The 22,356-nt window shown below is 38.7% G+C and overlaps 2 protein-coding genes across 2 annotated transcripts; both read left to right on the top strand.

Annotated features, from left to right (window-relative positions):
- The first annotated feature begins 603 nt into the window (after positions 1 to 603).
- MS4A3 (membrane spanning 4-domains A3) lies at positions 604 to 7,482 on the top strand. The gene is made up of 4 exons (XM_039860250.1): positions 604 to 645; positions 4,291 to 4,347; positions 5,882 to 6,040; positions 7,363 to 7,482. The coding sequence occupies exons 1-4, from the start codon at positions 604 to 606 to the stop codon at positions 7,480 to 7,482; spliced, it is 378 nt and encodes a 125-aa protein (XP_039716184.1).
- Positions 7,483 to 14,632: 7,150 nt separating this feature from the next.
- Positions 14,633 to 21,897, top strand: MS4A2 (membrane spanning 4-domains A2). The gene is made up of 7 exons (XM_039860036.1): positions 14,633 to 14,772; positions 15,855 to 15,978; positions 16,514 to 16,648; positions 18,187 to 18,243; positions 18,691 to 18,838; positions 19,208 to 19,314; positions 20,186 to 21,897. The coding sequence occupies exons 1-7, from the start codon at positions 14,711 to 14,713 to the stop codon at positions 20,282 to 20,284; spliced, it is 732 nt and encodes a 243-aa protein (XP_039715970.1). The 5' UTR covers positions 14,633 to 14,710; the 3' UTR covers positions 20,285 to 21,897.
- The last annotated feature ends 459 nt before the right edge of the window (positions 21,898 to 22,356 follow it).

Here is a 22,356-nt window from a genome sequence, read left to right as displayed (position 1 = left end):
GGAGGGGGTCTTCTGGCTGACACCCCCCCTCCCACCACCTCAAAATCCTCCACTGCCCTTTCTACCCCTGTATCTCCTCAAATCACGTTTTTCCAACCTCTCTATTCCATTCACACTGACCCTATTTCAGCAGCCTGGACACAGATCACCACCTCTGAAATAGAAGTATCTTGCACAACTTTTTTTTTTTTTAACTTAAGACAAAAAAGCAGAGTGTTCCCTGCACCCCAACACCCAAACCCACCCCTTAGTAAAGACAATGCCATTTCCTGACGTTCTACCTCAACTATAACCTCTCCAAGAAATCCTGTCCTCCCCGGCGCGCCACTTCCCCCCCTCGAACTCCACTGGGCAATCTATATTTGCTGCCTGCATTCGTAATCCATCTTTCTTTTCCTTCGGAGCATTTAGGACAGTCTTTATGGCCAGCTGACGGCCAGTCTGTGCTTCGCTCCGGGGGCCTCAGTGAAGCACTGGAGTTTTTCAGGAGTTTGGTCAGAGTCGTATCTTAAGAAAGTTCATGAGATGATGTTCTGGAAGGGGGAGAGGAAATGAGAGACGGGAGACCAGTTAAGAATGTGTGATTAGAAGTTCAGGCGTGACATGGCGGAAGAACCGATGAGGGAACAGCAAAGGGAGGAGAGGGTTGTGTGAAACAGCGAATGGTCCAGGGATGACTTTGTGGGAGATGCCAGTAGCTGACAAGTAGGGAAAAGGGGGAAGAAAGAGGAGAGACTAATTCCGAGAACTTACAGAGAAAATAACTCGAGTGCATACTCCTTCGCTCATTCAGCAGTCCTGGCTGGACCCAACGGGGAGATAAAGCATGGGGGCTGTGAGAGTTATCGAGTTTCTAACTTCTAGGAGGAGCAATCAAGTCCAAGCACCCAGAAGCCCCTTGACTCAGAGTCATTGAGAAACTACCCCTCCAAAGGATCATCAGTCAGGGTCCACTCTTATACCTCGCTTTTGCCCAGAACACATCCAAATCAAGGAAACGAACAGAAGCAGTGGTCCTTCTAATTCCACGAAGGCCTTCATTATGCTAGATCTTGGGCTAAGAGCTCCTCAGGCAACAGGAAGATGAGAGGATCTGGGAAACCTGAGTGTTTTTATACCCCATACCACACTCAGATGTATTTAATTAAGCCAGTTCAGAGAAGAGAAGGAAAGAAAGCCTTCAAACACATTTCTGGCTCCAGCTCTTAAAGTCTGACCCTTTCTTGATCACTTGGGTATAGAAAACCATAGCGTCCTATAAAGCGAACCCAACAAAGCGCTGTGTATTGCCCATAAAATGATCTTTTCTAAGGCCTTTGGAGATTTTGAATAGATGTCATTCATGGGCCAATTTTTGACACCATATGGGGTGATTTAAGGATCACAAAACTCTGATTTGAAGATAAACTTCATTGCCCACAGTTGGAGCCATTTTTTTCTGGTCTATGGTATGTTTCTTTGTTTTGTTTTGCTTTATTAAAAAACAATTTATTTGGGTGCTAGTAGGGGCTGCGCCAGTGGCTACAGGATTTGCCCAATTTTATCAACCCGCGAAGGAGAAGCCAACAGAGCCAGGAAGTCTAACCTTAACTGCTTCCGCATTTTGTAATGTCCTTCTCAGAGATCAGACAGTCTAATCCATGGTCTATGGGTGTTCACTGTACTATGCTTTCAATTCTTCTGCAGCTTTGCAACTCTTCCCAAAAAATGGTTGGGGAAAATGTTACAGCATAGGCTCACAGATATCCCCATGGATCCCTGGGAGACTTGGTTCTTTGGACACCGTTTTTCCTGCCCTCTTCATTTGACCAGAACCTGCTATTTCCAGTAATAAAATGATGGAAGGAGGGGGGAAGCTCTCCGGAAGCTCTAATAAGGGACTGATTAAACTGCACCGAGTGAGGAGTCATTGCATGGCAAGGCTAACTACTGGATTTTTGTTCCCTTAATGGGTTTTGACTTCGTCAGGGAGAGGAGGCCTCTGTGCTAAGAAGTTTCCTCCTCCTTATTTCTTTGATTTGGTCTGCTTCGGGCCCACTATCTGGTATGAACAAGAGAGAATATAGAAGAGTGGTTGTGATTTAAAATGGTGCGATGGCCTTTTAAAAAAAATTGTGTAAATAGTTTCTTTTATGGCTTTCTGGAAGGGGCTATACCCTCGCTGTAAACTGGTACCTTAGCAGATTCATGATTTTATCATTGTATGGACACCATCTTGATTTTTCCTTATGACTCCCTGATAAGCCGATCCCAATATTTATTTTCATGTTTTATGAACATGTCAGAAGGGGCTAGGTTCTCCTTTGTCGTTGTCCTTTTCCTAACACTTAGATGCATGCTCGTTGTAGGACATAGGTGACTGAATTCAACCCAACTGGGTTAGTCGCTTAGATGAGGGAGATTTCTGGGCTTCAGAACTGAGAAGACGTGGGCTTTCTTGGCTCTGACTTCAAAATGAACAGTAAAGAGAATAGACAGCTGTATTTGACTGGATTCTCATGGCTTTGCCTCCACACTCAGGCTCTGTACAGGTGGGAATTCCTCTGCCATCTATTGGCAGAATTGCCTTGGGTGAGATACTTGAGGTTTCTGTGCCTAAGACAAACCATCTGTTCACATCCAGTGAGGCTGGAGTAAGAATACATTTAAAGCATCTGACAGTGCCAATCACATCGAACACCCTCAGAAGTAAGTTGTTTCCATCATTTTCTTCATCTATTTGAAAAGGGAACTTTAGTTTGGTCCAGTATGCCCATCTGCTAATATTGGGTTTAATATTGATGCATCTCCTTCACTGTTATGTTAAAGTGTTTTAATTCTGCAAAGAACATCAAATGAATGTGTTTAAGATGCTCTTTTGTCCTAGGAACCTATAGAGATTATGCCATTGACTTTGCTAAAATCAGCGTTACGGCATCATTCTTCAGGCTTTCGCATCATCTTGATTGATTACAATCGAAAGCTAAGGGCTTTCTCCTTCTGATAATCCTCAGAGCTACATAATTGTGGAAACCCTCTAACAAATCTTACATCATGTGTGCTCATTTTCCAATTATAGTATGTCACATTTGCGTTCGTTTGAAATTTTTCTCATATTAGAGTTTTAACTGCTCTGTTATGTGACCCTTTCCCCCCGGCCCCCAGGAGATAGATTAACTTCTTCATTATTATTCCATGAGACCTAAGTCAAGTCCTAGGTGGTTAGAGTTGGATGAGCAATTGTGGTAGAGAGAAAAAAAAAGGATGTCCACATCCAAATCCGCGAACCTACGAATCTGTTACCTTATAAGGCAAAAGAGACTCTGCAGATGTGATTAAGAATCTTGAGATGGGAGGGTTACTTTGGATTATCTTGGTGGATCTAATGTTATCAAGAGGTGGAAGAGAGTTCATAAGAGGAAGGGAGAAGGGTCAGAGTCAGAGAAGGAGCTGGGACGATGGAAGCAAAGATTGGAGTGATGTGGCCACAAAGGAGGGGCTGCAAGCCAAGGAATGCAGACGGCCTTTAGAAGCTGGAAAAATCAAGGACACAGATTCTCTTTATCTGAAACAGAATCCAAAGCCTATTCCTTCGTGTTCAGCCAGAATTCAATAATTGAATTTTATGTAGCGAAACTTTGCTCTCCATGATTTCGGCAACTTTTCCCTTAAACCATAGGAGTGATAAACCATTGATAAATGGTTGTGAGATTTATGAGGTGAATAACAGAATGAGGTTTTGAGAAAACCATGAACATGTAGAGAATTCAATTCATCAAAATTAGAGTCATGGAAACAGTAGCATAGCAAAATGATTTAAAGAGTAGTGGATATATCCTATCTCAATATAGACACTTAAATATTTGTAAAAGATCTTTTAGAACATCTAGTCCAATAAATCAAACCCTTATTTGAAGCCTGAGTAAGAATGTGAGAATATTATATATACATGTGTATGCAAATAAATATTATTTATATTTAATATAAATATAAGCATAAAGATACTCATATTACACTAAATATATATATATTTATTAAGTTTTTATAGTATGCATACCCACATAAACCTATAAAAAGCCAACATGAAACAAAATGAAGATATTATAAATTTTCTGAAAATTTAAACTGATTTAAAATTTTCTTCATATAACATGATGAGCAACATCAAACATAATCTTGTGTTCTAGGACGTGAATTTAAAAAAGTGTTGTGTGACCGTGGCTAGATATCTGCTAATCATCGTGGGATTTAACTAGAAAACATGGTTGAGACTTCACGTTTTTTATCTGATTCATTTCTTCTTTTCAACAGTTTATTAGTTCAGGATCCTTATCTGTTGCAGCTGGAAGAAAACCCACAAGAATGCTGGTAAGTGGCAGTTCTTCCTCTCTTTACTATGGTCATAGGAGTAGAAATGTGATCCATTAATAGGAGAGTTGAGGTTGATAAACTTAACTGAGACATTGAGTCTCCTTAATGCACAAGAAACTTAACTTTCCTAGATCATCGGAAAATCACCTAGGTTGTGAATATGCTTCGTGGGACTGATCTCTTTAAGATCACTGAAGACTTCCACCCACACAGAGGTCAATTCTCAGTCCTTGTCTAACTTGACCCCTGAGCAGCATTGAGTGCCCAGCTGCTCACTCACTCCTCCTCCTAATAATGTCTTCGTTGGCTTCCAGGAGCCTTGATCGGCTGGTTTTCCTCCTGTCTTTTTAGTTTCTTCTTTTTGATCCCCTTTCCTTCAACATTTTAATGTTGGGATGCCCCAAAGCTCATTTTTTTGGTCACCTGCTCTCCCCGCATCTCTGGCGACCTCGTTCATTCTCACGGCTTTCAATGACATCTACGTGCCCTGAAATGAATACTTTCCGTCTACATCTCTCTCCTGAGCATCAGACTGGCATCTCTAATTGCTACCACTTAGAGTTCTAAAGGTCCACAACTCCACTCGTAATCTTCCTCTACAAACCTTCTCCATCCACTGTCTCCCTCCTGTCAGCAGACGGGAACTCCACCCTTCCAGATTTCCAGGCCAGAAACCTTAAAATGATCTCTTATTCTTCTTTCTTTAACAATCTTGGATCTAATTTAGCAGTCAATCCTGCTGGCCCTCCTTTCAAGCGATATCCGAGTTTGACATTTTTTCATTTTTCTTCTGGTACTACTTCCTCCGATCTACCATCATCTTTCTTAATCGGGCTCCCTGGCTCTGTCTCAACTAGTCTCACTTGAGACATGAGGGTTTCCTTTAAAATAGAAATCTAATTGTTTCCAGATCCTCTAAAGGCTCTACTTTTTTCTCCGAGTAAGAATATTCCAAAGACTTTTCCGTGACCTGAAGGGCCCGATATCACCGGCTGTCTGTTCATTCTCCATCATCATTTCCTGATATTGTTTACGTTGGCCATGCCCCTCCCCCACCACTTTACCTGCTTTGCTTCCCCAGGACGGACCTGGAACACTCTGGCCTCAGGGCTTTGAGCTGAGTGTTTCTTTGACTGCAAGGATACCCCTCCAGATGTCCTCAAGACTAATTCCTTCAGCTCTTTCATGCCTCTCCCATGTCATTCCTATTTAATATCACAAACTTCCACTTCTCCCTCTGGATTTTCCTAGCCTTCTTACTTCACTCTGTTATCCCACAGCACTTATTTAAAAACTACTATAAGAATTACCTATCGGTATACTTAATTGTTTTCTTTGTCATTGCTGCTAGAATGTAGTAAGCTCCATGAGGGTGAGGATCGTTGTCCACTGATGTTTGCCCAGCGTCTAGGATATTGCTGGTTGTGTAAACAACACTCCCCGTTCAACTGATGTTTATTTAAGTGAATTGTAGACAAAGGAATGAAGTATGTGCTGCCTATATTAATCGGAAATTCTTATTGCTTTTTAGATGCAAAACAGCTTTGGGATGAACACTGCCAGTACTACAATCATACTGGTAGGGTTTATTTTTCTCTCGATAAGTTTAGCAGTTAACAGCCTGTCATTCAAGAGCTGTCAGTCTTCACCGGCACCGGACTTATGCATTTACATGGGCGCCTCATCAAACGTATGTTTTAAAATTTTACATTTCTTTATAAAATATTTCAAACAATCTAAAATGTACAGGAAAATAATATATCAGTTACAATTCTGCCTCAATTTGGATCTCGGCTCTACCACTTATTAGCTCGGTGATGAAGGGCAAATTAGATAACCTCTCTGTACTTAAATTTTCTCATCTTCAAAATGAGCATAGCAATAGCATCAATCTCACACGGTTGGTGCAAGGATTAAATAAGTTAATATTTGATAAGCAATTGAAACAGTGCTTAGCATATTGCATTATATTAACATTGCTATGCTACTACTATTATAATCCCCAGAGAGATTAAATTTTTAAAAATTTTGTTCCACATCTTGCTTTCTCAAACTAACTTGAAAGACTTATACTTTTCTCTGGTCTGGGGTTTTTAAATAATTAGTTAATGAAGTTTTGGATGACTTCCATTGCATTTATTTACGATATTTTCAAAGGAAAAGTTTTTTATAACCTTTCCAAATTATTATTATCATTTGTTTGTGTTTAGGTATCCTACCTCTTTTGAGGTCAATTTAGAAATTAATATTTTTCTTCAAATGTGTCCATTTTCCCCATGACGATTTATGAACTATCATTTACTGACTCGCTCCTAATCTTCCTGTTTGCTGATGCTACTCATGGAAGTTTGTGTCCTCATTTTCTTCATTATATTTTTATTGATCTCAGTGTATATTTATGTGGGTCTGAGTTTTCTGTGAATTTTTTGGTGTTCTCTTTTCAGAGTAATTTTGTATTTGCTTCTTCTAGGTGCCTCAGTGATAAGAAGGATCACTAACACAGTAATTTTTTGTTTAATGTTTTAGCTTAGTGTTTTAGTTTTTAGGAAGTGTAAATGCCCAAACCTGTACGAAGTACTATTAATGAAATGGTAGAGGGGTCATTTTTTGTCCTTTTTTTTAAAAAAAAACCCTGCCTACTTAGTTTACTACTATTCTAATTAGTAGACCCTACCAATTGGTAGTGATGGTGTCAGAATTTTTTTTAAGTTACTGGGTGACCCTGGTTAATAAAAATGGTGTCAGAATTTTGTCCTCTGCAGCTTCTCCCTGTGACTACTTCCCATATCTTGATAGAGAAATGCAGCATACCAGGATATCGCTGGTTCTATGCTTTTAGGTTGATATTGTATCTATCTTATAAAGTGTCGGTATGTGGCTGTGTATTAAACCTAATTTGTGGTTTACATCATTCCATTTTATGGGAAGGAGATGTTGTGGTTTGGTTTCCTGCTGATGTTTTTTTCTCTGAACGTTTCTACCGGGTTTGATGTGAGACATCATGTCCCCCAGGGCTTTGTGTCTCTAATGCTGATCTTTACCTTGCTGGAATCGTGTATCACCATTTCTATCTCAGCCATGGGGTGCAAAGCAAACTGCTGTAATTCAAGAGAGGGAGGATTCTTTAAATGACTGGTAATTCACATGGTCTGAAACCTCCCTCTAGGGTTCAAGGTCATCTCTGACTCATGAAATTAGAAAGAAACTTCTGTGAAGTAATAATGATTTGTGAGGTTCCTGAGATGGTGTGAATGGTAGGGGTGGTATGAATATTAGAGATGGAATAAAGCCTGGAAAAGAATTCCGATGTAAAAATACAAGAGGAAACAGTGTATTTCATATCTAAGAGTGCACATTTTTTTAATACAGATAGAAAATTAAGTTATTATTTTCTTCTAATGTGTCACTTTCTAGTTGTATACCCAGAAAAAAATCCTGATTTCCTTCTAGATTTTTGGTATTTTAGCAGTAAAATAAGAACATTTTCATTTATTTCAGATGTCTGTTATAAAAAGACTATGTAGATAATACATTAACAAAGTGATATTCAGTGAATTAATATTATTGGTGATGATCCTGATGATAGCAAGAAGGGATGGAAGGAGAGAGAGAGAGGTGATGATCCTGTTCTTGAAGACGGATGCTGTTTTATTTTCCAGGCAATTTCCTCACCTCCCAGTTCTCTGGAAGGGGAAGTGCATCCTCATTAAAGTAAGTCTGAGAGCAAGGAGATCCAACCTCTAATTGCCATATTAGAGCTCCATCCAAGAACTCAAGAGAACATGAGCCTGTGAAACACGTTCCTACTCTCATGGCACCAATCATGAGAAACTTAGACATTTGACTCAGTTGTTTCTGTCCTTACTGTAAATCCCATCCATGTGTCCTGATGTGGAAGGACAAATATGCTTCCATAGGCCTTGTAACTTTTATGATCACCACTTCAAAGTTGTTCCCAGAAACCCATTCTCTTTCTCTTTACCCACCTATGCCATTGTTTCAAGAAGGCAGGGAGAATAATCTCTACCTCACATATTCTGTCTAAATCCTGTATTCTCTCTAAAATCTTCCATCCACCCAATGAGAAGAAAAATGAGTCAGATTTTTTTTTTCATTGCAGAAAAATGTTTCTTGATTTTAGCTGACATCAGCATTGCAAAAACTGTCAAAAAACCATCATCATCATCATTTAGAGAAATTTTAACTATATTTGAGATAGGAGAGTAAAGCCTCCAGATTTTATTTCAAAAAGCTGCTGAGATTCATTTAGACATGTCCTGACAGGAATGATGGTTTAGATTGGAGATTTGAGAGCATGATCAACATTTGTTCTTGAAAGCGTGGTAAGAAACTACAAAACAGAGAAATAATGAATAAGGGCTTTAAAATCTCACAGATCTAGTTTCAAATTCTGATACTGTCTCTTACAACCTGTGTGAATTTGAGCAAGTTACTTAACCTCCCGGAACAATTTTTCCTCACCTGTACAAGAGGTGTGGTAATATCACCTATCTCATCAGTTGTTACCAAGGTTAAATAAAAGTAAAGCAAATGTGACAACTCCTTGACAATGATCTTGATGTTGGTCTCATGGCTGCCATTGAGGCTGAGGTGGGATCGCAGTCAGATGCGCAGGAAAGGTGGCAGAAACCCTCACGCTTCTACTGTGACTTCTCCTGTGCCCTCCAGTGACTTCATGGCTATCTTTTCGAGGTGGCAATTTAATGTGAAAGCTTCCTCTGATATATCTGGGTCCTGATTTATAAGTCTACTACGGAAGTACTTATATTTCTGATTTAAAAATCAATGTTCCTCTCTTGATACTGAACTGAGTAATCCACAATGTCCGTAGGTTCATACCTACAAGTTACTTTTCGCTCCTTGTTTACCATATGGGCAAAGGTTTTTACATTAATTCTTGCCTGTCTTCTTCAGAATCTAAATATATAAATATGTGTATATATAAAAATTACTATTTTAAATTTTATTTATTATTTTTAAATTAATGAATTAATTATTTAATTGAAGAAACAATTTAAATTTTTTCTTTTTTCTCCCCTCCATCTACCTCCTCCTTCTCCCTCCCTTTTACCCTCTGGTGAAAATTATTATTTTTTAAATACATGCAACAATCATTTAGGGAGTGCCTACTATGTGCCATGTGGAGTTTGACATATAATAATAGAGAGTAATGTACAGTCTCTTCTCTCCAGTTGCTCAGTGTGGGAGATGCTGACCTGCGGAAACGTGTAATTACAACCTGGAGCAATAAGAACCATGACAGAAAGAGTATAGCAATCTTGGGAAGAACACAGGAAGAGTTTCTGACCCAGGTTAGAGGGGATGTCAGTGACAATTTTTCAGAAGATTTTTCTTCTAAACTGAGATCTTAAAGATGACTGGGAGTTAACACGATGAAGGAGAAGAAAAAGAAGGGGATCCTCTAAGCTAGGGAGATTTAGGATATTCAGGGAACAAACAGAGTTTAGTGTGTCTGACTTTAGTGTGTGAGGGGCAGATGGTAAGATACAAGTTTGGAGAGAAAAGTATATAAATCACAGGAGATTATTAGACAGGCAACTCTGTGAGTTGTAAGAAGCGATTGAAAATTTATGCAGTGGTGTTGAACTGGCTTTTCTATTGACTCGTGAGAGCTGATTTTAAAATTTCAGGGAGTACAAGTCAACATAATTTCGATAGCTTGACGTTGGTGGTGGTGGGAGTATTTATACCACAGAGATTGGCAAAAGCCTTAATTCGTATTCCTACTCCACCCTCCAACCTTAGAAAGCCAGCTGTTAAAAACCAGCACATCACTGCATAAGTATGGACAGGCCACGTGCTTATTTGAAATTTAGAAATATTATTGTAGGTGCAATGTAGAGTGTATTGGAGGAGTAAATGGAGGGAAGAAAGTTGGTTAGGAGTCTGATCTAGTAAACCAAGTAACCTACAGAGGGATACAGACTTCGGTAGAAGGAAAGGTGTTTATAGTAACATTTGTATCATTTTTTAATTATGTAATTCTACTTTTATCCTCCTATTATGTTACAAATAATTATTTCTTTGTGTTTTTCCAAAGATATCTGCTAACAGATTTCGATGAAAACATATCGGCAGCCCAAAATGAATGTTGTGATTGCCTCCCCAGTATCCATTCTACCCTAGGTTGATGGTACTCTTAAGATTTTGGTGGCGTGACCTTCACCCTGGACTCCTGGGTTACACTATGACTCATCTAAATCCATCAGGACAATTCCATTCACGATTGTGTTAGCCCTCGAAATCCCCCTGGATCGGCACTTGATTCAGTGTGGAGCCATCATTAAGCAGAAGGCGTTTTTGACAAATGTGAAATAATGACCTTCCCCATCATATTTGTGAATTGAGATACAGCTATAACTAGTAGCTATTAGTGGCCATGACAAAAAACAACCTAAGAAGGCAATGTAAGAGAATTTCAGAAGTAGAAGTTAAACTCTAACCATACCTGAAATTTAATCTATATCTGGAATTGATAGTCTTATGAACACATACATTTTGTTTTTATTATTTAAACAATATTTGTTGCAAATTCCTTCTCTCATTCTGGTTTTATTTTGATTTTTCTTGTTAACTCTTGTTATGATTCTACCCGATAATGCTGTCATAATCATATTTATTCACTTTTCATCAGTTTATGCATTTCTTATTTTGTTCAAGAAAACCTTTCTTACCTCAAGGCCATAGAGACGTTTTCATACCTTTTCTTGTTAAAGTCATAAAGTTTTTCATTTTATATTGTGAGCTTTAACACATCTGCAATTTACTTTTTCTATAGAGAGTAACATTGCTGTTTCCATCATCATCATCATCATCATTATCATCTGCCTTTTGGAAAGATAGTAATTCCAAAACTTTTCATTGAAAGAGAGTGTGTGGAGTTATTATTGTAAATATTCAATGAGAAACAAGGAAACCCAGACCAATGTTGAACATGTTTTTTAGTGTCAATTATTTGTTAACTATTTTGTAATATTTTTAGATTTACAGGAGAGTTATAAAGCTTGTATAGGTGTAAAAAAGAAAATGTTCAGAAGAGTAAAGTCTCAAAAACTAGAATGTCTCCCACCTTTTCTGAGTGTTTTTAGAGAATATGTTCTACCAATGTGAAATGGTACACTAAAAAAGAGAAAAACATGGAATCAACGAAATAGGGAATCCAATATAAAACAGGACAACGGGAAGTCCTAGGATGATAGCCATGTAGTATAGTTAGAGGCAACAGTTTAGACCGAAATGTGAGGTGAGACAGATGACTCTAGAAAAACTGTGTGATACATCATACTCCAGGGTAAGCAGTGCAAAAAAGGACTAATAGGCAATTTATACAACACTCGTAAGGGATTGGACAATAAAATTATGTTTTCAAAACTAAGCCAATAAAAAATAGGAAATTATTAAAAGTTTTGGAGTAATACTGAAAACAGTAAAAGTGAATGTGAGCTAACATTTAGATATAATTAGGAGGATGGTGGAAAAGAACGGGATAAAGAAAGCCAAAATGCCCATCATCTACAACAGGGATGGGACAGTCGATGTCCGTGCCTTGTCTATAATTCTGGGTGTCTCAGAATTTTCCCCATTGAGCAGATGTTCTTGGTCACAAGAAAACAAATATATTTCACACCTCTAATTTTTCTCTGTGAGCAGTGTCATATTGGGAGGTACAGGAGTTGTGAGCAGATAAAGAATTAACAGGTGCTGGACCTTGGGTTATGTGGCCCAGAGGCTACAATGGCAGATAAACTCCAATTTCAGAAAAGGTTCAAAGAGATTTTAAGCCCTTCGATAGTCTGTATAAACTGTATTTCTGAAGTCATGCAAATGAAGAGACAAAAGTTTTCTCTTCAAGTTTAATCTCAGTGATAGGCTTTTTAGAACTAGCCATCTTGTTCTGTGAATGATGTTTTTTCATTTCCTTAATTTTTGTAACCAAATTTCCTGTGCTAGGAGCTTGGTATCAGGCTGTCTCTTGGCAAGAGAGAGACAGAGACAGAGACAGAGACAGAGAGACAGATTCCTTGAGGAGTATCAGAAAATATCCCTTCATAGACAGCACACTGTCAATGTGTAACACGAAAATTCACGCATATTTATTTTAAGTAATTCGAGCATTCAGTTTGAGAAACCAGTTGTTCAGGTGAAATCTAAAAGTAAATTTCTTTTGAGTTTGGAGAAATCTATCAACTGTGTAACAGGGAAGAACCTTTGCTTGTCAAGGAGGAAGACAGTTGGGATTGCGGGGGGGGGGGTGTGGAGAAAAGAGAAGTACATACGCGTCGCCAGTGGAGGAAACACATGTGGTGAGGGAGAAGTGTTAGTTCAATTATCTCTTCCTTTCAGGCAGACCCATGGTTAAAACTCATCTTGATAATTTTGACACCACCAAAAACAAAGTCGTTCTGTCATACGTTTCAGTGTTTGCTATTGTGAAAGATGAAAGAGTTTGGCTATAAGGACACACGGTGTGGGCACAGAAGATGATGCACATCTCAGGAGAGGGTAAAAAGGAGAGGCTGGTGAAACTGGCATCATCATCATTATCATCTGGTCAACAACTTGTAGGTCATAAAGTACGTCTTGGTTTCTGGTTCGCAACAAGGATCTGTTGAAAATTCTCGCAAAATAGTATCGTGAACAAATGCCAAAGACCATCTTCCATCTGTTTCCGATCTAAACTGCACACATAGTAGACTATTCTATACTCCCAGAAAACACCGTAAACAGGCATTTCTCCAGGTCCTTTCCCTGCAGAGGCAGTGTAATTTCCCTGAGGGACAGGCAAGGAAATGAAATCTCCTGAGGCTATGATTTTAAGTCCTGACTCATATGTTCCTTTCCTTGGAAATATCTTCTTTGAATTCTACATACCCCTTATCAGGGAGAATTGATATATCCTCTCATGTTCCAGCAGCCTCTGATATATCTGTAATATTATACCATTTATCTTGGTTCTACTCTGCTGGATCGTGAGCTGGACAAGGGCCAGGACCATGATGTTCATCTTTGCATGCTCGGTGACACCAGCAGTGCCTGATGGTACGTTAAGTCATTTTTGGATGAATGCATAAGCAAATGAGGTTTATTTCTTAATTATGATAACACGTTGGTTAGGTCCATCAATTCTTGAAGATACAGCGGGAAGGCGGCATGTGGGTTGATAAATTTCTGTTACGAAAGGTATGCTGAAATATCTTTTAGTGTTCTCTGCTCATACAATTATCTTAGTTTCCTGGAGAATGGGGAGAGACTTTATGGCATCTTAGAGAATCCAGATGATTAGAGGTACAATTTGTGGGATCTTACAGTTTAACGAAGAGCCCTTCGAGGTCATATCTATAATTAAACTGAAATAAAAGTGTTCCAGATCTGTGAATCTCACCTGTATATTCACTTTGCTCTGGTCCAGCTAGCTGTGCAATTAGAACAAACATCTTAGTTTAGCTCTAACCCTAACTAAGACATACTGTTCAGTCTAATGCTACTGAGAGCTACTCACAGGATTTGTCATCAAGTTCATGCCCTTCGGTGTTTCCACTACCCCATCTTTGCCATCACAAAAAGTAAAGCAGCAGACAATCTAATGTTTTAGCAGACAACAGAGTGTTTAGTGTGAGAACTTCTTAGCTTTCACACTCAATCAGAAATGGTTCACAGCAGTCAGAACTCTGCCTATCCAGTTTCTGAGATCATCTGCTGTAGCCATACAAATAGTATCCGAAAGTGAGTATAGAAAGACAGGAAATATATTGAAATCAGAGACGAATTTAGAGATTCAGAGACTAAGACACACTTCTACTTGCAGACAGTGCTTCAGCCTTAGATTTATGTGTGAAGCCAAATATGCCTTAAACTGGGAAGACAGGCTTTTCAGATATGCAATTGGAGAACTTTCTGGCGTAGAAATGGCTAAACTGGGACGTGAGTAAGGAAAGCCCCGGAAAAGAAGAGCATCTCTTTCCGTTCTGCAGCTTTTTCTCACCTTCTCAATCTCCACTAAACTTTCATTTCTAGGTCTGTAAACCCTGCGGGTCTCGGGCAGAATTATTCTCCAGGAATCTCAAATTTCCTCAGTCCACACTCATCCCTATTCAGTAGACTACTCGATTTTGCTCTTCATTATTACAAGAAAAACCCTGCTGATCTTAATCGGCCAGTAAACTTATCTGTCTGACAAATGTCTTAAGTATGAAGATAGTCATCAAAGTCATGAGCCAATCCATCTTAACTGCCCGCCAGAACACATCCTGAGAGGAAGCCCACCAAGGCTTGTTGTTGACACTGTTCTTCATTAATTGCTCCATTAAGGAAAAAAAAAATGGACACAGTACATAGAAGCAGAGCAGAGCTTGCTCTCCCAAATCCACAAGAGTCTCCCAGGTAAGCACAGGCTATTATTATTATTATTATTTTATTCCTAATTACTTAGTGAGCCAGAGATGGTCACAGTGGTGGAGAGATGTCAATTTGTGGACCCGGGCATGGACCTATCTGTTTTAATTAAAATATTGAATATAAGGAAGCTATTTGCTCTACTTTCCCAGTAGTTCTCTCTGGTTGATGGGAAGGTTTTTACTCAGCTTGTGAACTGGGACTCACTTAAGTTTTCTAACTAAATAGGCTCGTATTCTGAGTTTGAGACAGAGTTTGTACTATCAAGATAGATCTCTTGACTCTGTGTCTGGTGGGTGTTAAGGGACAGAAGCTTTTTAAAATAGCCTGAGATCCTTCCTGGTTAGTCTTTGTGAGTCTCAAGCTGTGGGGCCCTGCCTCACTGTGTAGAGGAGACATTCACGGAGCGAAAGCCGATAGAGGTGGATGATTTAGTTTTCCTTTGAATACCAAAAATGAACACGTGCTAAGATTTCCCTTTTTAAGCTTGTAGGAGAGGCTGAAGACAGAGCTTTAGGAATCAATATTGGATTGAATATCACTGCAAAATGTTAAGTATACTCCAAATCTGTAGAAGGCACAGTATTTCTAGTTAACTTCTTCTGAGAATGAAAACAGGAATAGAGATTTAACTAAGCCTTCAAAACCACTCCTTCGTGTACAAGATGTTGGGTGTGTCACTGACAAAATATATTTAGATGCATTTCTATATTAAAAAGCCTGAGAGATGCCAAAGTAAATGTGTTTGATTATTTTTATTTTCACTCTTCAGTTTAGATTAATGGAAAAGAATTTGGATTGATTCTTGGATTAATCTTGGAATAAGAATAAGAAGATTTGGCACAGATTTTGTTCCATTTTGTTTCCTCTAGTCACTGATCAAATAGTGGTCTTGGCCAATTACTGGGACTTTCTGAGCCTCTGTTTTTCATTTATTGCAATGAAGATTTTAATTGCAGGATTGTTTTGGAAAAAATAAAGCATCAAAAGTCCCTTTTCTGTGAGTTCAGGACTTTGCACAGGAAGTTAGAGAATTTTCTCATGACTGTATTTCTGTTTAAACTTCACAGTGAGCCCGGAATTGAACTTTCTGAAGTACCTTTCCGTGACGACACCCAGCTGGGGAGGACTGCACGATCCCCACCACGCCAGACATGGCTGACATTTTTGAAGAAGGAGCTGGAATTTCTTGGGGTGAGTGAGCCTTCTCCAACCTCAATTAAAGTAAGGACTGGCTCTAGGAAAGAGTATTTAGTTGCATCAACAGCTTTCCCACTTGGATTCATGAGGAGTCAAGAACCCCGTAGATGAAGCGTTGACAATAACTGGGCCTTGATGGGTAGACAGAAGCATTTTCTCATGAAGACTAGGATAAGACTGGCAAATAGGACCTGCCAACTCTGGTCAGTTGTGGGTGGATTAAGGTAATACTTTGCCATGAAGGATTATAATCTTTATCTTCACTTAGATGGAAAGGGCAATTATTGATGTCCACTGTGACTACATCAGTAAGTCACTTGAGAAATGGATTGGCCATTTCTGCATTAGGCCATGCCTGTAGCAATTCTTAGAGTGGCCAGAGGATACTGGAAAATATTGTATTTGAATCCTTTTTTAGAACTGCTTAACATACCAAAGCAATTTCTCATGTTTGGCCTCAATTATGAGGAAATTGATGCAACCTTGGAAAAACATCTTTATTCCACAAGAGTTATGCATTTTCCTACAGGTAACACAAATTCTGATTGCTTTGATATGTCTTTGTTTTGGAATAATTGTCTACTCCATGCTCAAGATTTCAGAATTTGAAAAAGAATTTTTTTCATCATTTAAAGCAGGCTACCCATTCTGGGGAGCAGTATTTGTGAGTATCTATTTACAATTGTCTCTAAAATAACACTGCACATAGCCTTTCTCTTACCCCGATCAGATCTAACCAATTATTTATCTCTAGTATTCAGATTATATATATAATTATATTTATATTATATATATTTATACATAAATACTTATATAAAATATATTTGCAGTTTATAAAACACTTTGGGTTAAACGTGCTAGCATACTTTTATCAGATGAGAACCCTGAGATTAATAAAAGCTAAATGAATTGCTCAAGGGACATTTAGCCAATAAAAATAGAACTTAAACTTTCAGAAAAATGTCCTTAAAACTATTCATCGATAAAGTTATTTTAGTGAAAGGAGGATAAAGAGACCGCTGTAGATAAACTCCTACCATGCCCTAGAAACCATGTCGAGTGCTTTCTTATTATATCTCTTTTAATTATTGTACTGTTTAGAAACTAGATGACTGACTGACTGAGGTTACGAAAATACATAGCTCTATCGAGGAATAATTGACATATACTAAATTGCACATAGTTAAGGTGTGCAATTTGACCAATTTTGACACATGTACGCACACGTGAAAACATTACATTAATATAATGAACATACTCAGCATCTCCAAAAGTTTCCTTGGTAATCCCTCCTTACCATTATTCCCTGTCTTCCCATCCTTAAGCAGTCACCAGTCTGCCCTCTGTCACTATAGATTAGTTTGTGTAACCTGCTCTCTATCACTATAGATTAGTGTGCGTTTTCTAGAGTTTCTAGAGTTCCTTCACACAGCATAATTACTTTCAATTAATTCACATTATTTTTTGTACCTACACAGGATATATTTTAACTCTAAAAAAATATGACACTGGTTTGGCACTCTGCCAAATACTTAGGACTTGATCATTTGTTCAGAATACTCCTTGAACCTCAGCCGTATTTTATTTGAAAGTTCTCTGTATTTTCATTCTAAACATTTAGCTTGTTAATGTCTCTCAACCCATCATACAATCTGATTCTTGGATTTTTTTTTTAATTTATATTTTTAGCATGTACGCTTTCATAAGTCCTATATGTCTACATGATATATGTTGGACTCTAGAGATATACATGCCACAAACACATTTCTTGTTCAAAAAAGAAGACAGTCTAACACACAGCATGCTCACACCAACAAATAAAAAGCAATACAACGACAATGAGAGTATTGTTAGAACAGAGTCACACGTCGGGTGCCATTGGACCTTGCTACTCTGAAAGTGACCCGAGGCCTGTCAGAGTTGACATCACCTGGGGAGCCTGGGAGAAATAAAGAATCTCAAGCCCCATCCAGGACCTACTGAATAAGATTCTGCATTTTCACAAGATTCTCACATGAGTCATATGTACATTTAATTTCGAGAAACCCTATAGGAAAGAAGAAAATAGTGAGCCTCATGGGGAACAGAAACAGATAGCTTTATAGAGCACCCACAACTTTACCTTGTATTTGAAGGAGGTGGGTGAAAGGGACAAAGAGAAGCGCAGAGACTCACTGTGCCTCCCCCTCCCCCTTTGGACAGTTCGCGATTTCTGGATTTTTGTCAATTATGTCTGAAAAGAATCATGCAGCATATCTGGTGAGTTGCAATTCTTTGTTCATCCTTGAGAAGGTAAGAAAAATTGAATTTTAGGAGTCTTCAGGGAGACAGGTCATCACCTCTTATGTTATGAAATAATGAGGATATGTGATTTTTTTCCCCCAATCTATTTTACGTTGGATGTAATCGTTGAAATACCCATTGTGTCATCTAAAAACAATAATGCGTAATTACCTTGACATGTGACTTGTTTTCAGTTAAGGAGAATATTGGAGGAGAGACTAGGTATGTCTGTGTGGGTCTTTCTGAATGCAATCCCAGCAAGGAAGTTATAGATTCTTATGAAACGAGTGTGTTTTCAAGATTTCCCTTTTTAATCTCTATTTTGAATAAATATCGAGTTAACTAGATACGTCCAGCCCTGAAATGCCGATGGGTTAATCGAATGCACTGGCAGATATGGGACCTGGTGTTCTTTATCACCAGGTGCAAGGCACCCTGGGAGCAAACTTGGTCAGCAGCATAGCCGCGGGAGCAGGAATCATTATCTTGATTGCCAACCTAAAGAACAGCTTGGCTTATATCTCCTTTTGCCAGGAAGCTTCTGTGGATGACTTCTGCTTAGCGGTTTTTTTTTGCCACTGTACGTATTTCTCGTGGGAAGACAAAGATTCTGGGCCCCAATCTAAGAAAGAAGCCCTCATTTCCTTTTCCATGAATATGATCCTTTCTCGCGACCTCTATCCTATAATGTGGTATTCTGTAGGTTCATGCACAGAGATGCTGGCTGCCTTCCCCCCGACGCCAGTCCCCAGATGACTTCTGCAGGTTGGAGTCATCTGTCTTGAGCAACCATCTCCTGGTTTTCCCACGCATGTGTGTCAGTTTATAGGTTCCGATCGTGTGGTGGGGGATAATGAAAACAGGGGCTGCTCTAAGGGAACGCACCTTGGGGACACCTACCTTGTGATTCTGTTTTTTTTTTGGTTGTCGCTGGTTGTTGTTCAACAGAAAATTGTGGCCATGATCCTGTTTCTTACCATTCTGGGGTTTGGTGTTGCTGTGGCACTCACAGTCTACAGAGTTGGAGAGTTATTCAAAAGAGATAAGGTAGGCCAAGGCCTGATACCAAATCCAGAATAACAGGCTAAAGAACTTGAGTTTAATCACTTAAACATATGGCCTAGATTTCCTACGACACTTCTTCCAGAAAATTATTTCTCCAAGTTTCAGTCTTTTGGTCTCCAAACCTCATGTTTTAAATCACATTTTCCACCCATAAATAGGATAAATACTGCAGGCTCTCCCTGTGACTGAAGGTTGGGAAAATATGACCTTTATCATGTTAGAAAATGCAGATGCTTTGAAATGTGTTGGGCATGAGATGAACGTGCAGGTAGCATATGATGGGACCCCTCAGATGTGTGGGTTTATTTTCTGTCTCCGAGCAGTTCTCTTCTCTTTGTTCCTGTTCTCTCTTTTTTCTCTTGATTTTCACATTCCCATTTGCTCTGAAGCTTTCATTTTCTTTCCTCCCTAATTCCCAACTGGCCCCTGTGTTTCCACTTGCCTTACCCACACATCACTCCTTTGATGCATGAAGAAGAATCGCCAATACCTGATGTGCATACACGTACTCAGACCTTCCAGAGGAAGCACATTCTCTCCATCTGTCCATTTGCCTGAAGTATTCAGGTCTCACGACCTATTTTGATTACTTTTCTCCAAAGACAAATAAGACAGCAGATATACCTAAGCCCAGACACACTCGCCAACTTGTCATTGACCAACATAATTTCTTTTGGGCCCACTCGGACAGCCAATCTGGCTTGGTTTGTTGGAAATGGAAGAAATAATTAGAGGGTAATGGGAGAGAATATGATATTCAGAAAGACAAAAGCAGATGATATATGTCTCGAACAAATCTTCTAGGGGTGAAAAATTCTTGGTGATTGATTCTGAATAATTTTTCTCTCATCAGATTCCAGAAGATTATCTTTATGAAGAATTAAACATATATGCACCGATTTACAGCGAGTTGGAAGAAAAAAGGGAGATATCACCTCCCACGGATACATAAGAATCATGTGTTCAGAACACTCTCATTAGCAGCAAAGGGTCTAGAAAGCCAAGATCTTTGTTTAAGAGGCTACTGGCAAAATTTCAGTTCTCTCTATGATCTGCCTGTTTTACGTTCTGACTCACTCTCCGGATGGCAAAACTCTGTTTCTGTCATTTCTATAGACCTAAATCCTCCCCCTCCCCTTATTCATAGATATGATAGACTCCTATTTTTCTTGTTTTCTATTGCTGTTTCACACCCATCTCTTCTGGGAAGTCAACATGTAATCAGCATTTACTGTGTGCCTATAACTGCCAATAGGAAAAACAAGAGGAAGCCTGGTTGAGAGTGGAGTTAAACTTTAACAGTTTGATAATATTTGGTTTTCAGCCCTTTTTAGAGTTCACAAAAGCTACAGATGTGCATGACATATGTCTCCTATGAGACCGTAATTGCCGTGAGTGCAGAGTCCACTCAGCAGACACATCCTGAGGACCAGGATGTGAGAAATAAGAGAGTAGATTATAAATAGAAAGTAGTGGGAAAAGTTAGCAAAATAATTTTATTGCTGTTGATGTTTTTTATTATTAGGAGAAGAAAAAAGGAGTTCAAATCTTTAGCCTAAATAGAGGTATCCTGTGGAGGGACTAAAAAATCAGTTTAAAGTATTATTCACAATTAATTAATACAATAATTAATTACAAAATTAAAAAGTGAGAAGTAGATAGATGTTAATTTCCCCAAACTATGAAAGTGACCACATAATCATACAATGAATGATTAAGTAACTTGGTATGCCTGTCCAACTACAGGACCTCAGGTATTCTATTTTCATTCTTCTGAAATAAAATTACGTTTCTTGAAATTCAACAGCAGAATAAAAACATACTGTGTAGCTAGCTCTTAGCTTCATCTCCATTTTTGATCATTGATAGTTATTAATCACATCACTACTATGGCATATGTATTCACATTCAAACACTAAGCCTGGCCCACCAGAACCTCTAAAAACAGATCTAGTCTATTGTTGCAATTGTGTAATATTTTACAACTCTCTTTCTTCCACTCAATTCATTTTTTTTCAAAGAGCTCACTTTAATCAGGCCCAGTTTAATTCTTTGTTTACTTATCTTGGAGGAAGGACAAGCTTGACGTCTAGCCCAAATGAGAAAGATTCCTGCTGGCCATAACATCAACATAAGAGTTTACATAAGCAGAATTCACAGCCATACTAAAGAACCCTCTTAATCCAGGTTTTTTCAAAAAAGGTGGGTGGGTATACTGCAACTGAAGCAAAATTTAAAAAGTAAGTTTCTCTCAATTCATATCGTAACCATGTTGTTGACTGTACATTTTCTTTGTACACAATACAATTTCTGACTTAAGATCATACTGATAGTTGTTCTGCCCCTGCCTGCCCTTGATCATATGCCTACTTCAGGCATACACTGAGCACATGACTGCATGCTCTTCGCAGAATCATTGCTCTAAATTACTTTATAAAAATTTCATCTTAAAGGTCACCTTCTCCATGAAGACCGTCTAATGCTCACCTATTCATTCAGCCTTGATTTCTTGCTTCACGACTTTACCCCACAATGCAGTGTATTATTGTTTATTATTAGTGTACTTGTGATCTCCTTGACCTATCCTCAATTACTTGTATTGCAAAATAAATTGGAATCATTTAACTTGCTTCCTTGTCTCTCTGTGTGTGTATATGAGGTGAAGGACGGATCGATAATAGAATCAAAGCATCAATTCAATGATACCAAAGGCCAAGAACCGCTTCTGGAGTTGTTTTTTTTCATCAATGCTTTATCAAATGGGACATCTATAAGTAACTCCATACACAGAAAACTATTGTAGGAACAATTATCAGCCATCTATTGTCAATAAAACATTGAAAGGACAATGGACCACGAGTCACATTTTACAAGTTGGTCCTGACCCTAATTTATTCACTATGCGACCCTGGCACAGTCTCTTTCCTTTGTGAACCTAAAGTTTTCCATGTGAAAATGAGAAGTTTGGAACAAAAGATTCCCACCTGAACTTTCTGTTTCCTTTTCATGTGCTTACGAAAATCA

This window comes from Pteropus medius, unplaced genomic scaffold (genome assembly GCF_902729225.1).
Source record: "Pteropus medius unplaced genomic scaffold, Ma_sr-lr_union100, whole genome shotgun sequence".
NCBI classification, from domain to species: domain Eukaryota; kingdom Metazoa; phylum Chordata; class Mammalia; order Chiroptera; family Pteropodidae; genus Pteropus; species Pteropus medius.
The sequence above is the reverse complement of the archived record's forward strand: the minus strand, read 5'-3'. Positions and strand labels throughout refer to the sequence as shown.